Source organism: Bactrocera oleae, chromosome 2 (assembly GCF_042242935.1).
Source record: "Bactrocera oleae isolate idBacOlea1 chromosome 2, idBacOlea1, whole genome shotgun sequence".
Classification (NCBI taxonomy): Eukaryota; Metazoa; Arthropoda; class Insecta; order Diptera; family Tephritidae; genus Bactrocera; species Bactrocera oleae.
Window position 1 is genome coordinate 84,160,200 of NC_091536.1, and position 16,566 is coordinate 84,176,765.

At 37.6% G+C, this 16,566-nt stretch overlaps 1 protein-coding gene across 5 annotated transcripts in view; it reads left to right on the top strand.

Moving 5' to 3' along the window:
- Window positions 1-16,566, top strand: part of CASK (peripheral plasma membrane protein CASK) — a 76,505-nt gene that overhangs the window by 11,729 nt on the left and 48,210 nt on the right. The window contains exon 1 of one of the 5 annotated variants that reach the window (XM_036361413.2): window positions 2,438-4,666. The exons of the other annotated variants lie outside the window; for them this stretch is intronic. Coding sequence (XP_036217306.1) covers window positions 4,538-4,666 — 129 coding nt within the window. The 5' untranslated portion in view covers window positions 2,438-4,537. Of the gene's footprint in view, window positions 1-2,437; window positions 4,667-16,566 lie in introns of those variants that run through there. 5 annotated transcript variants of the gene reach the window in all.

The window sequence follows — 16,566 nt, forward strand, 5'->3', positions numbered from 1 at the left end:
TTTACATTTGAATCGATAAATTTATCGATACCTACTGAAAATCGTGTGCATTTTGAAACCTTTGTTCTGAATAGCGTGGCTAAAGAGTCATTCGGAAAGTGAAGAACCTTAACACACACCCTTATATTAGGAACACCCGAATATGCTGGTTTTTAGCATATTTTTCTAACCTGAACAGGTTATACTAAGTTTATCATGAAGTTTTTAATACTCAAATGAAACGTCGGCGGCCCTATCAAATATATACATACATATACATATATAGTAAATGTTCAGCGTGACGAGCTGGGTTGACTTAACCATATCCGTCTGTTTGCCTGTATATGAGCGAACTCAGTTTTTCGGCTGTCGGTCTGAAATTTTGCACACGTCCTTTTCTCCCCGCGGAGCTGCTCGTATGTCAGGTCCACCGACATCGGACTACTATAGCATATAGCTGTCATACAAATTGAACGATTATAATCAAGTCCTGGTATGAAAAGCTGAATTGTTTGAAATTTTTCAATTTTGGCATGGTTTATTATCCAAGCAACATTACAATCACCAAACAAATTGTTCAGATCGGACCACTATAGCATATAGCTGTCATACAAATTGATCGATCAAAGTCAAGTTCTTGTAAGAAAATCTCTTTTACTCGAAGTTAACGTTTTTTTTCTTGTTTATGCAATGGAGCTTACCATAATTCTTTTCAGTGTCTGCCCACTGAATAACTTTTCAAAGAAGATTCTTCAATTTTTAATTTTAAGTGCCTGAGAAGACGGTTCGGCCTAATGTGTGTCAACATACACACAAGCATATTTGCTTTTGTTGTTTCTCGCCAGGCCGTCTACTACATATGCTGAACAGCAAGCTACTACGAATATACATAAATATTCATATATGTGTGTATAAGTGCTATACTGCGAGTACGGGCCTCCTATGTAGCCTTGCCAAACAAGCTGGCCTCCAAAGCAAATTTGAAGTTGCAGTCGCAAATACCGTCGAGTGGCTGCCACTGCTGCTAACTACACCCAACTAGTCGCAGTACCTTCAGCACAGTTTCATTTGCGGCTGACTGAGGCGCATCCTTTGTGCCAGATTTTCTGTAAGTTTTCCACGATTTTTCCGCTAAAGCAATCTCATTTTCATAAATTTACATCGTGGCAGGCAGCGATTTGCTGTAAGAAAGCAAAAAAAAAATTCAAAAAAAAAAAAGCCAAAACCCAAAAAAGGAGTTAAAAAAGTGAACAAAGGCTACTATATTAGAAATAGAGACACATATTGCATGGGCGTGCAGTGAAACCTGAATAGAATGAGTGCGGGACAAGTGTGAAGAGAAGCGAGAGGGAAAAGTTATATTTTTTTCCAAGAAACTTTGGCGCTTGTGTCGTGAGTTATTTGTTTGTGTGCCAGTGTGTGCGTTTGAGAGCATGCTGCTGCAGCAAAACTTAAAACAACAACAACGTTGATGGGTAGTGTAGAAGGTAAAGAGCGGCTTGATGGTACGCATCGCATGCTCGACTGTTGGAAGGATGTTGCATGTGCGCATGCTAAGCTTTTTGCACTCTTGTTGCAATTTACATTGCTGTTGTTGTTGTTGCTATAATCTTTATGCTGTTGTTGCCGCTGCTGGTGGTGCTGGTGCTGCTACTACTGCAACTTTCTCGCATGCATTGCTGGCGAACAATGATGCTTTATGACAGTATACCGCACAAATAAGGCGCTCATGCTTATGTGTGTGTGTGTGTGTTGCAGCAACTCTTACGCTGCTTTTTACTCACATACTCACCAATACATACAACGGTTTGTTGTTAGCTTTATTTTTGTTGATGTTGATTAGTTTGTTGTTGTTGTTTATGTTGCAGAAACACAGGGCGTAAATGTGTATGCGTGTGTGTGAGAGAGCAAAGCTGCAGGTGGTGCAGCCGTTAGGCTTTGATGCGCCTATAAAGCAGCTATATGCGTTTGTTGTCATTCGTCGTTCTCGTCGTTGTCATCGTCAGCACACACACACATATATGTACATATGTATGTACAATTTTCGCATATGAAACGTGCACATATTTATACATATGAATGTATGTATGTGTGTGTGTGCTTGGTTGGTTATTGTTGCGGCGGCGTCTTGGGTAGCTGTCGTATGGTGCCCCGCCATTGGTGATGTTGTTGTTTTTCACATTTTCACCTTCACTCTCTCTTTATCGTTCCCTGGCCATGCAGCGGCCTCTGTTGTTGCGATTGCGGTTGCTGTGGCTCCGGCTGCCGCCACTTTCATGTTGTATGCATCTCGAGATTAACAGTAACAAATCCGAGGCATTTAGTTTGCGCTCAATCCGCTAGGGGGGCGCACTAGCACTAGCGCGTTTTAGCATATTTTTTCGCGCTGCCTACTCCAAAGCGCCCAGCACGGCGCTTGCCGTGTACATACACATTCGCGTGCAATTTGTTTTTCCAAGCAGTTGTGATGGAGGCGCCGAGCCGAGCCGGAGCGCAATGGTGTCAGTACCAGCACCAGAGGCAGTAGTATATCTGGTATGCGAGCGCGCGCGCGGTTTCAACTTCTTTGGCTGCTGCATTAGCCACCAAATCTTCGGTCTGAGTTAGAACTTCCGCCACACTTGCGTGTAGAACAATATTCCGTTTTTGTTTTATTTTTTTTTTGGGCTTTTTTGCTGTGTGCGCGTCTGTGTGTGACTACGCTGAACGGTTACGAATCCGGATCTAGGCATTTTGGTTTGATTTATTTGACATTCGTTAAGTCACGTGGAAAAATAAAAAGCCCGTTAATGATATTTATGCAGCAGTAGCGGAGGCAGCACGCGAAAGTGGCACAGGATACGTTAGCATACGCTTGCAACACGCGAGGTGTGCGTCCGCCGTCCGCCGCCGACCAACCAACTAACAAGCAATTTGCCAGGCCGACATATTGACAAGAGATGGAACAGCTGCTCGTTTCCCTGATCCATGTCCGTAGGCGTCCGTGTAAACAGGGTGGACATACAGCCTAACCGCAGAGCTTACAATGTGGACAAGTGTGATTTGTGGCTGTGGCGTTAACGTTTGTGTCGGTCATTGTGTGCGTTTGGGACACTCTAGCATATGCTTCGTTAGCTCAGACTTTATGCAAAATTAAACCCTCATCAAATTGAATTCAAACAAAGAAAATAATCGGGTAAGAAAAAAAAAAAACAGAAACAAAAGTTCATGAAGAAACATTCGAACAAAGCGAAGAACGATAAAACAATAAACTTCACTGTGTTCTTTGTGTCAATAGGGAATATGCAATGGGCCTAATGCCCGCGCGCCGCCATTAACGCCACCACCAGCGCTAGTGTACTAATGAAAAGTGCCGAAAAAACGCAAACACTTGTGCGTTGACGCGGTGAGCGGCGAGCGTCGCACCGAATTTCGCTGATAACTGATGACCTAATTTGTATATAATCAGCGCCAAAGCACACACACACAGCAGCGACTGCACTAGTGTAAGCGCCAGCATCATTGCATGCTATAGCGAAGAGCTTGGTTAGGACTTGCCTGTTCAGCTACGTGCCAATTACATATGAAACTAAAATAAAAATCGAAAATTTCGTGCATGTCACCGAGCGCACGAGGACGCGCACCATAAAAATACAACGCCACGTTCACCGCCGTCCCGCAACATAGTGCGCCATGCCGTATGCGTGACTAGCGACACTGATGGAGCTCCGTAATTTTGGCGGCAAAAATTACAAGTAACCAATCATTTAGTGACTAATTTTCCTTTCACCAAACTTGGTCATTGCAAGTGCCATTATTACCATTGTGATTGCTGCTGTTGGCTCTGCGCTATTGTTATTGTTGCGCTTCGTAACGAAGCATACATATAAGAATTAATAGTTAATAGATACATATGCACATATACATATACATATATATATATATATTATATATACATACAGACCATGTTTTAATTGAGTGTTCAGCGCACGTTTCGTCCCAAAACTGGTAGTTGATTTGCCAACAACAACAACAATTCTGAAGCTCGGCTATTGGAAATGCTGTGATGCTTTCAAGGAAGCGAACCCGTTATTACTGCTGCTAGGCGCTGCCACCGCCATGACATTTGTGACAAGCCCCGGGCGAAAGTAATGTTAGCAATTATCGACGAATCGTGTTCTGTGAATTGATAACCCAAGTGTGAAAAAATAAAACAATAAAATACAATCACAATAATGACGAAAGCACAACGATTGATTTAAAATTAAAATCCAAATAGCAAAACGCTGTCATGTCGCGCGCGCGTGTTTGTGTGTGTGTGTACTTTTGTATCTTAACACCAACATTTTATGGTGGTGCCAACGGATAAGCGTCGCATGAAGAGCACTTACCGACACCACAGACACTCTGCGACGACCTCTTCCACAACGAGCACGACTACCACCATCACTACCTTCAAACGTACCTACAAACTTGCTTACATACATATGTACCTAGAAGTATACGTACCAGCCGCAGTACCATTCGCAATTGCACAGTGTATATGTACGTGTATATGTGGGCGGCGAACAATTTTTGAATGGATGAGGAGGAAAATTTGTATGATTCATCATCGTCAGGATCGATTGTTTTCCAGTGGATTGGTTTAGAGACGGCCGACCAGCTGCCACCATACATAATGCGCTACTACAATAATTTGCATCACCAGGTATGTACGTGCAATACACACCCACACCCACGTGAATATAAATATACAGCCTAAAATTTTGTATACTACAAATGTGCTTAGCTCCTGCAGAGATTTTGTGTTTCTTTTTCTTGGTATATGGATTGTTGGAAATTTGAATGTAATGGTCAAAAATTTGTATTTTTTTGTATTTTTGTATTTGCTGTCTAAGCTGTTATGTCCGTCTGTGCTACCACGTCCTATTTCAATTTTAGTATAGCTTGCTGTTTTAGCTAGTTGGAAATGGTCGGCTACAAAGGCGATTAAGGGCTTAGCAATAAGCTGAGCTAGTAGATCATAAAACAAAAGAAAACAAAGGGAAAAATATGATGTTAAAAAGCTTTTTCATTTCACATTTGTATCATTAGCGTGTGCCCAATAACTGTTGGCTGTTTGTTGTTTTTAGGAAGCTTGTGTTTGTTGAGTGCTGCCAAATTTGTGTTACCATTGTACTTGCTGAGTTAGGAAATGGACAGTGGAAATTTAAGTGTTTTTTTCCAGCAAATGCGAGTGTGGAACGAAAGCAAAATGAAATCCGCTAAAGGTAGCAAAAACTTGGCCTTTAAGTGGTTGTAACTTTTTGCTGTGTGTATTAGAGTAAATCAGCATGTCGACGCTTTAATTAAGCAGCCAAGAAGTTGAAACTGAGTTCATACCTGTAATTTTGAAATACATTCTTTGTAGGATAAAAGTTTTCTCCAGACTGAAAAACAAAATTTTGCAAGTCAATGCTTTCAAACACCGTTATAATTAATTTTGACTTTGTTGAGTTACCTTAGAAATCTTTAAACCAGTTTATCTTTAAATGAGTTTAAAGTAGAAATTGGCTAGAGTACTACAGTCAGTACACGTTTTGATAGTGATTCGTGGCTTAGCTCGAGTTTCAGATTTTGACTGCCGAGATTCTAGTCTTCCTGTTACGCTGATAAGCTGAATATCAACCTAAATAGTATTTGATATCCCACTGATATTTTTAAATTGTGGAAAAAATGTCTTCAACTAAAAATAACAAAAGTTTCCTTTAAGTGGTGAGATTAACAAAAAAAGACAACACAAGAAAAAAACTTAAATTCGGTTGCACCGAAGCTATAATACCCTTCACAAATGTAAAATATTCCTTACAAGAACTTCATTCCGATTGTTCAGTTTGTATGGCAGCTACATGCTATAGTTATCCGTTTAAAAGAAAAGGTGTGAAAAATTTCAGATCGATATCTCAAAAACTGAAGGACTAGTTCGCGTTCGCAGACAGACGGACATCGCTAAATCGACCAAGCTTCTCACGCTGATCATTTATGTATATATTTTATAGAGTCTACGACGTTTCTTTCTGTGTGTTACAAACATCTTGGCAAACTTAATACATGCTGTTCAGAATATAAAAACGACTACTAAAATAGAAACATACTAGAGTTTTGTCTCGAAACAGCATTTTTGATTTTGCTAGAGTGATTACTCGGAGACAAATGATCCAATCACACTAGAACTGCACCTTAAAGCTGAAATTAAGTCAGGTAGACAAGTAAAAAGTCAAGCTCAGTCAAAATTTGATTTTATTATTCAGAATTCCTTGAGTCCAATTATAGTAATTTTTAACTTTCAGACACATTTTTCTAACACAATTTAAAGTTTTACGCTGTAAACTTGGCCTCATTCTCAGCGAATGCTTCTACGTTATTGCTAAATGTTTTCCAGTGGGTATTCCCTATAGGTTCCTTGAGCATGAAAAAGCCGTTGAAGATCCGCAGAATGCGGCGGATTCGGAAGTAATTCGAGTCCTATGCGATTTTATCATTATCTTTATAAGATGTTACAGACTTCTTCCAATGTATATATCATAGTCGCTGTTAAGGGTTTTGTCGTTCTCAAGATAGTCGTCTCAATAAATCATTGCTTATCTCAAAGTATGAACGCCATAACTTTTACCGATGACTATTATGTCTTTTCACGCTCAGAATTCGATTATTTTCATGTCAGATGAGTATAGATTGGACTACGTTGTGATATGATGTATGTAAAACTATTGGCTGATTTTACTCTCAAACACATCACTTTCGAAAGCCTCATACTTGATCCTCGTGAATAGTTGAAATAAAAAAAAGTTCATCTAGAGATCCTAGATTTAGAGTATCAAAAATTTATTCTGCCGGTAGCATCTCAACTCAGTCCGGACCAACGTAGCATATAGCTGTCCTACAAACTGACCGATCAACATTTAGTCCTTGTATAGAAAAATTTTTTATTTGAAAAGTTAGCTTCACAAAATTTAACATGGATTATTGTCCAAGGCAACGCTATAACCAAAGAACATATTATTCATATCGGACAACTACAGCATATAGCTGTACTACAAACTGACCGATCAAAAAGAATAGTACACCTGTGAATTGTATTAAGTTGAAGCTAGCGTTTTTTTCTATATTTTCTTTTCAAAAGAAAATTTTTGTCATATGAAGTTGATTTCACGCTGTCACTAGCACATTTTTTGAACAGTATATGTAACCGCTACAGAATCGGTTTTCAATTGTACATACATACATTTCAACTAAATTTGATTTCTAGTCCTTCATCGCACACCCATCAAATTCAATTCTTCACTGAACTCAAATCCTAATTCTTCCAATACAGTTACAGGCACAGATGCATGCAATTTCACGACGATGACCGCTCACCGCATTTTGTATTAAGGCTAAAAGCGTTCGCCTAATGATTTTCTAATTTCACCATTCATCAGTGATTGTTGGCAGTTGGCAACACTGTGTGTTACATGCTATTGTGTCGCTTACATATGTATGCATGTTGCAACAAGCGTTGTGCTGATAAATATTTCATTTTGGCGGAAAGTGATTGCAAATGAAATGCAAAAGAGACGATATGAAAAGAATGATTCGCGAATTGGCAACGGTACTTGGCATCGAATCCATCATCTTAACGATTCACGACAAATTTGGGTGATTACTATACCGTTACGAGAACATAGATGTATGCAGGGCTTAGTGAGTGTGTTTGATTGTGCGATTAAAGTGGTTGAAAGTGAGTGGTTGCTTCGTTGAGCGCGAGCTGCTCGATGTGCTAACTGTGGTAGATGTGCCCCACGCATATGTAAGTAGGTGTGTGCATGTGTGGTTTAGGCTACAGTGTCTTGGACATAAGGATTATATGTATGTATTTGTTGTTGTTGTTGTTGTTGCTATGCTTGTGTTTTATTATTCAAATTGCAGCATTGTGAATCCTTGACCTACCCACATATGCTCAGCACATACATACCGACATACATATATGTATATTGACTTGTGTTTTTGTGTGTGTGCGCATTGCTTTTGCTTCGCTAGTTATCCCTGGCATCCCAGCCGCTGCTGTCATATTTACCGTCCCAAGTCTCAACATATCGCAAATACATACATGCATATATTTTAAATACAGACAAACGCAGCTACATAGTTGTATATACATATATACAATATATATGCGTGTACGATATATATATGTATTAGATATAATCCATGGAATTAACAGTGTACACTCGTAATCACTGCAAATCGTTCGTGCCGCATTAATTAAATTTTCACAAAAGCTTCAATATTCAAATTGTAATATCATAGCAGTCAGTACCACACGGCACTCTTCGTACCTCGATCGTCGCTCGGCACTCGACCGTTAAATATGTTGCTATGAATTGTAGACACATTCACTTTGTGCACTTTTCATATGTAAATAAATGACAATACAATTTTTTGTTTTCTAAAGCATCTATTGTTGTTGTACGATTTTTGGCCTTGTCAGTAGGGATAAACGAATGCTATGCGTAGAATGGTTTGTATGTCTCTCCATTCTCCATACATACACACCAACATAAATGCCTACATAAGTGGCACGAATGGTTGCAACAGTTGTTGCTGTGAAATAATAGTTGTGAGTAGAGTGCTGAGTGCGGGGTAGAAAATTGGGGATTGTCATTGAATCTGAAAAGTTGCCGGATTAAAGTGTTGTGCAAACCGAGATTTCATTTATAAAATTGGCTTTGAGCAGCAAAGTGGAAGATAATTGGTTCACTTGAGGTTGTTGTTAATTAATTGTATAATCCGTTGACAGCAAATTGCGGTTATATTGGTACACATATTCATATAAACACATAAATACTTGTATATACTCGTATATAGCGAGCATATTGTATATGTATTGTATGTAAGCACATAATTGGTGGTAATAAGGTTTCTTAAATTTTGGTCGTTTACCGTAATTCTCTGGGCTTCCCAGCCAAGGTGTATGCTCAGTGGGCACACAAATGCGTGCAAGTACTGCTCTAACTTACCCTATACGTGTATATTTACATTTGTTTGTATGTGTGTGTAAGCTTGCCAAAAAGGTCGTTTTAAAGTGTATAATTTAGAGTTTTATTGCCTTGGCGTTGCCCTTTTAAGAAGAATTCATGTTTAATGTATGGTTGAATGCTGCTAACAAGTAGTTCATTATTAACTCAAGAGCCTCAGTTCTTTTTTTTATTTTCTTAAAGGTAAATTAACCTTTTTTCAGACAATTAGAATTTTCGCAAATGAGAGATATGTAATTCGCTCAGCCTTATTCTTTTGAAGAGCTGTACAAATGAGTAATTCGAAGGCGGCTCCTGATACATATTATTAAATTTATTTTAATACATAATTAGGCCATAGCTTACAAATGATCATTCAAATTCATTTCAATTTATCATAACCTAACTTCAAAAAGCATGACATTCCCTTTGCGTTCATTACCGTAGCTCAACTTAGTTTATATACTTTGGAGACCATTTAAAAAAAAAAATATATGGTACATATGTATAAATGATATGTGTGACGTGCTGAGTCTATTAAACCATGTACGTCTATCTGTCTGTCTGTTTGTACGCAAACTAGTCCCACAGTTTCTGAGCTATAGATCTGAAATTTTGCACACGTCTTTTTCTTCACAAGAAACTGGTCATTTGTCGAAATTTGACATAAGTTATATATTGTTCGAATATACGAGTATTGTTCACATTTTGTATGCTTTATTGTGAAAAAATTTCATCGCGACTAAAATTAGTGTTCGCTAATTTCCTAAAAAAAACCCAAAGAAACCTTTGCAGTAGAAGCTAGAAGTTCGTAGATGTTATGAACTAATGAAATTTAGTAAATTTTGTATATCCTCGATTTCAATTTTGCGCGGTAAATGAATGTATGAATACATCTTTACTAAGCCGTGCAGTCAATGTATGGATTTTTACATATGGATTTATCTGTTCGAATAATTTAACTTTTAATAATAAACATATTTAAAAATTTATAAAAAAAAAGTATTTAATTATTATTCAATATTACATGGGAAAATAGCACAAAATAGAAGACATCGTATTTTGTAAGAATTTATTAATCTCATATATGTATATCAGTCCTAACAAAATGTAAAACAGAAAATATTAGAATTTCGTATAGTCGTATGAACAACACTACAGCAGCAATTTCATACTTAACCCTAAAAGCATGCTTCAAATAATAAATATTAAACAATTTGCTGGCGTAGTTTAGCCTATTTCACCGAAACCGAAGTTTTATGTTTATGCCTAAATTTTGTTCAATTTTTAAGAGATCAAATGACAAAATTCTATGAAAACGAGAGAGGGAGGATATAGAAAAATAGTAAACAATCGTTTTTATTGCAGTAACATTTTTCTTTTTTTAAAAAAAACTTCTAAACCTCAATCATATTTAATTTAATGCACTTTAGTTAAAACTTTTGGCTAAACTTCTTTATTAAAATCTTGTTTTTTTAACGTAGTACAGAATCAGAATTGATTATAATTTTTTTTTTGCGCTAAAATAGCACTACGTCCACTTAATTTTGTGTAAAGAGGTGACGTAATAAAAATTTAAAAAAACTCAACTACTCTTAACACGCTTTATTTATTTTAAACCATTTTTAAAACAAATTGTTTAAGTATTTAGCTATATGTAGTTTTTTCTATCTTTCTATCTTTCATAAATTACTATTTGAAGCTTTAGAAATATCAGCTGCCCTCGCTTCCAGACCAATAAAATATGTGTAACGTTTATAAAATAAGCTTAAATTGTTGTTGTAATTGTGTAAAGGTAAAACTAATCTAAGAGTTAATATTAGGTGACTTGTTCTTGTGAAGATATATGGGAATAAACCTATCAAATTATTGAATGAAATTGGTGAAAATAGAGAAACAAAAAAAAGGTTGATCCTGATTGTCCTGAAGGTCCTAGAAGAGTTTTGAATTCTCTATGTAAGGTTAGTAGAATTGAATATCAAAAGGTATGTCATCGCGAGGGTATTAATCAGAAGGCAGATGTTAAAAAAACGTAATTGAGATTTGAAATTTTTTATTGTAAAAAAATTTTATATTAAAAAATTTTATATATTATCAGTGACTGTCAATTTTTAAAACGTCTGGTTGGAAACTGCTGTATGCAAGTTCAAAAAAATCGTTTTGAGAAAAATGCGTTTTAATGACGTAATGACAACCGAACGAGTCGAAAAGTTTAAAGTTTGGGGAACATTTTCTTCAATAGTTTTACTAACAATTATAAAATAAAAAGCTCGATTTTTCAACCATCTAACCCTATTTCCCCCCTTAAGCAAAGTACCTTAATATGAGTTCCATCCTGAGATTTCATGCTACAATTGTTAATATAAATTAATTAGTTATTGAATATTTTTACTCTACAACGGTTTACTTTTAATTTTAACGAATAACTGTATGAACTTTTAAAAATCAAGTCTGTCGATAAAAACACTTAAAAAATTTCAAGACTTTAAATTTAAAATTCATTTTTATAGCTGAACACATTCGCGCACCTTATTGCCGAGTATAAATGCTCGTATATTTCATATGCATGGCATGGATGACGTCTTATTGAGCGTTTTTCTGCTGTGTGTTTTTGGCGAATAATGCGAGCATTTGCAGTTGAACTGCAAAAAAATGACTTTTTGCAATATTAATATATATTTTATCGCAGTTTTTCCCCCTACATACATATTTTCAAAGTTTTTCCGGCTCAGCACCGTAGCTGGCTGGCTGGCACATTGCTGCAGTGAGAATCACACGCGAATAATAAAAAAATTGCACAATCTGAGCGCACTTTTCGCTTACAGCGCGCATAGTGTAGCGCTTTTCATTGCTACACTGCATCATTCATTGCTACTATATGCATGAATTCCCGCACACATACACCCATACAAATATTACATACATGTGTATGAGCGCATATGCATATTTGCTGTAAATACTCGCTGAAAAACAATAAAATATGAATATATAAAATATTAATTCAACTGTTTTGCGAAAATAAACTTTTTATGCACTAGTAAGTAAGTTTGGTTGCTCACAACGGCAAAAGTCCGTTCGGCCCAATAATTTTATCATCAGCATCGGTACGCGCCAACAATGGGGGGCGCGCCGCATGTCCCACTAACGCTGCTTGCATACAACTTGGCTTTTTTTTGTCGCATCCACCGTGCCACCATATAAGTTTGCTTAGCCAGCGAGCGAGTAGGTAACTAGCGAACTGGCAAAATGACGCAGCAGCAGCCCACCAAACAGTCGAAGAGTGAACGAAGCGACCCAATAAAGTTTCATGTGATTTTTCATGCTCGTTTTGGTTTTTGTTAGCCACGTCCTTTAATCACGTGCCCGTTTCTGTGTTAACATTTCAACTGGAGCGTTTTTCATATTTACAGTCTGTTAGTAAGCAATGTCTGTGGCTGTGTGTATGTATGTTTTGTCCGTGGTAGTAGTTGTGTTGGCCAACTCGGGCCGCGCTGCAACGACGACGACAACAGCGCCTGGGAGTTGCCTGATGAAAGTGTATGCATCGTCCTTTCACTGACGTAGGCCTACTTTACCAACAGAACCTACATACCATCGACGGCAGCATCAATTGATGGCATTTACTTATGTTGGTAGGTTGTGTTTGCTTAATGTTTTCGATACGCTCGGGTCCACTTTTTTGTTTATCTATTTATTTATTTTTTCTTCTTTTCTTCACTGATTCGACTCGATTCTAGCGCATGGCTATACATTTGAGCAAACAAATGTGTTTTTTTCTCGTATAAACTCTGTGCTACTCCATATGCAATATGTTCACACACATGCCTACATAGGTGTAGCATATCCAAATGACGTGGCATGAGGCATGCCTTGCTCTACGTGCATATTTTTTCCAATGTTTAGCTTTTATGGACAGTGTCTGTCGGCCCAAACCATTTGTCTGTTCGGTCAGTGCGCGCTTGCTGCGCTTTCTTTGCTTTTGCGGTAAGTCAGCAGCTACTTATGTACATATGTATGTGTGTAGGTGCCTACAGTTGCTTTGTATGCAGTGGGCACAAACGTGTTTACTACCCGTAATTAGGTTGCGGTTGCGGTGGCTCGTTTTCATTTCATTTTATTTCGATTTGCGACTTCATTCTACTTAGTCCTTTTTTCCAAACACGCTCGTCCCTACTTACACACACTGTATACATATATATGTATGTCTTTTGGCAATGAATGTGAATCATACGCCATGTATGCTTAAGCTGGCGCTAGCAGGAGGGGCACATCCTTTTGCCGACCGCAAAGGAAACCCCGTATTTGGTTTAAGCGTTTGTGCGCTACTTACCAAAATGCGCCGCAGACGCAGGAGCAGGGTTGGCTGACATGATTTAGAAACTCATTTTTGCGCTCCAAGAAATGCCAATGGCATTCACAAACATGTCTGTCCATCTGTGTATGCGCTCGTATATTCGCATATTAGCTCCTCTACATCCTTTAAGCCTTTATTTCGTGTGTCCTCTTCACACATACTCACCATTGTATGCACTTAACCACCAACATGCCTGTGTCTGTGTGTTGGTGTGTGCGCGTTCACATAAAGGCTCATATCTTGGTTTGTCAACCAGTCCGTCAGCCTGTCGACTAAGAGTTTATCTATCACTCATACGCTACAGCGCAAGCCATAACAGCAACAACAACGCTCACCACTGCAACATCTAGTGCATACCTATATCCATGTATTATGTGCATGTGGCACGAACGCATACGCGCTTCACACTCTATACTATGTGGTTGCCAGCGATTGTGCAGTTGCTGAACGCCTTTGTATTCAGCATTTGCATTTGTAAACAAAGCCTAAGTGTGAGCTACGAATTAAAGGGATGTGTGCTATCAGTAAGTTTAAATGGTGATGAGTAAAGTGAGCATGGACTTGAAATCATAGAAATTTGTGTGAGATGAGTCAACGGAAATTAAACGCTGTTGCATATTCTATATGTGAAATGATGGAACTGTTCTTCGTGCTCCCAATTTTGCGTTTAAAGGAAAGGGATACCATTTCGGAATAATAATAATAATTTATACGGCTTACGGCAAATTTTTTAATGTGATCTGTTTCTTTATAGGTAGAGCTAAAAAAATTACTTACATACGTCTTACATATTTGACGGCATTAATTAATTTACCATATATATAGAGAAGTATCAGAGGGACTAAATTAACAGACTTTATCAATAAAATATTTACAAGTCCGATAAACGCGAGTCTATAATGTGAGCTATTTAAATCTAGCCTAAATTGGGCACTACACCAGTAGTTTGACTGGAAAATGTCATGTTCAGCATCTGACAACTTGAAAAAAATACCATTATCAACTTAAACTCAAATTTGATACTCAAAATGCTTATCAAATGTACGTTTGCTATGCTATAATAAATATTAATGCATAACCAAAACATGTTTTAGGTTTAATTGAAAAAGCTTTGGATTAATTTTTATATTTTAATTTTTACCGATTAATGCAAGAATTATCGATTTTCACAACTGATCAAATATGACCCGGACTGGACTGATCCAATTTTTCCTGAAAAACAAAACAACAAGTTTGCTTGAAATTTTGTGTTTCTAATGGAATCACGGCTACGGAGTTGTTGAAAAAGTGTTTTGGGGGTCTACTTTATCACGAGCACAAGTAAGTATAAGTGGCAAAGAGCATTCTGCAAAGGTGGTGAAGTTATCGAAAATTATCGAAAGCTATATCGAAAAAGTCAAAAAACAAAAAAAGCAGTGCTAGAAAATTGTTGTTTTGGCATCAAAGAGATAGCAGAGGATCTGAATATCGTTTATGGTTCGACTCAACACATTTTGATTAATGTCTTTGCTTTAAAGCATGTCAATGCTAGACTTGTAACAAAATGAATCTTTTCGAAAAACGACGTCGAGGAGAAGTCTCAAGAAAACTGTCCAACAATATAGCAAATGGCGCTCCACAAATGAGCCGACTCCATAAAACTCCGTCAAAGTCGGTCAAAAATAAAGGTGATGCTCATCGTTTCATGGCTCCATAGCGCCTCCAAGCCGAGGCTTATAACAAGGGTATAGAAAATTGGATTAAACGTTGTTGTATGTATATGGGATGAATTTACAATTTACATAAGCTCAGATATCTTGAGGTCTAAAATGTACTGTGATATGTATATCTCACGAAATTTAAGATGTTTGTTAATTTTTGTAACCCAATTAACTATTGCAAATCTGCGACAGATGTTATGTTATACATTTCAAATTATTCAATAAATTTTTTTTATCATATTATATTGTTGTTCGACGTTCTAATACTTATTTCGATTAAAGTAGCTCATTTAAAAAAATTCAATAAAATATCTTTGTAATAAACTGTTTTGCGCTCCTAAATGTAGGCAACGTTATTTTGAGGTGCTCAAAACAGCAACTGTTTAGCTATTAAAGCGAAATAAGTAACTAACATGCGACTTATTACTTGCATTTGAATATTGAAATTATAACATCTTAAAAATAAAAAAAGTATAATCTCCAAACATAAAGTCAAAATTTCATGCATATTCTCTACAAAGGTTGCAACATTTCTAAATTGTGGTTAAATGTGGTTTTTGTTTAAGGTTTATCTGTCAAACTATCAATTGCAACTTTCTTCCAGAAGTCGTCAATGTAGTCGTCGATAAACCACAGACTCAACACTGTGCGCCACGACAAGCGTACAATGTTGCACAGTTATAGGCCCGAACTGGCTCACTGGCGCACTGGCTGGCTGGTTGACAGCTCACCTGCCCGAGAGGCTGGCAGACATATCAGCATGCAATCCCTGCAATTTGTCACAGTCTCTGTTGTATTTCATGGGGTAGGCATTGCGCAATATGAATTCGCTGCTGAATATCTGAATGTGAATACATGCCCATACACATAGGTGAACATGAACATACACACATATATGTAGTTGTAAATATTCAAATTTAAGCTTTCTGATGTTCGCTGATGCTCCATCATGCACATTTATTTTTACATATGTATATATGTTGGGCACATAGATATCTAGATATGAATGTATGCTACTTTTGCCGATTGTGTTAAGTTGCCACTGTGTCGGCTATTTAGTTGGCGGGTCCTTCGTTCGGTCGTGAGCTGGAAGTTTCTGAGCCGTTAAGTCGTTTACCGATTCTCTGTGTAATTGTGCTTACTTAATGCTTCTCTGTAGCCTCTGACTTATGCTGCAACGAAGCTGTCATTGCCATAGTCAAATACTTTGCAGGCATCGTGCTCGTTCGTCGGCGGGCGAACGCAATCGTCGTCTTTGGCTACAATGCTGCCGTTACTTTTCTTTTGTTGTCATATGGCGACATATAAACGCATATATATATGTATGTCTGTATAAACAGTTGTTGTATTGGCAATAATGACTGTGTCCAGTTGAAAGCTGTGTGCCTAATCTGACACCATCAATTACATACACGCACAGTGAACAAGAGCGAGTGTTGGCAAATGCCGAGAGTAGAACTGCACGTGAGAGGGGACTTTGTACTTTAAGCTTCGATTTGCGCATGCGCTGTATGTAAGA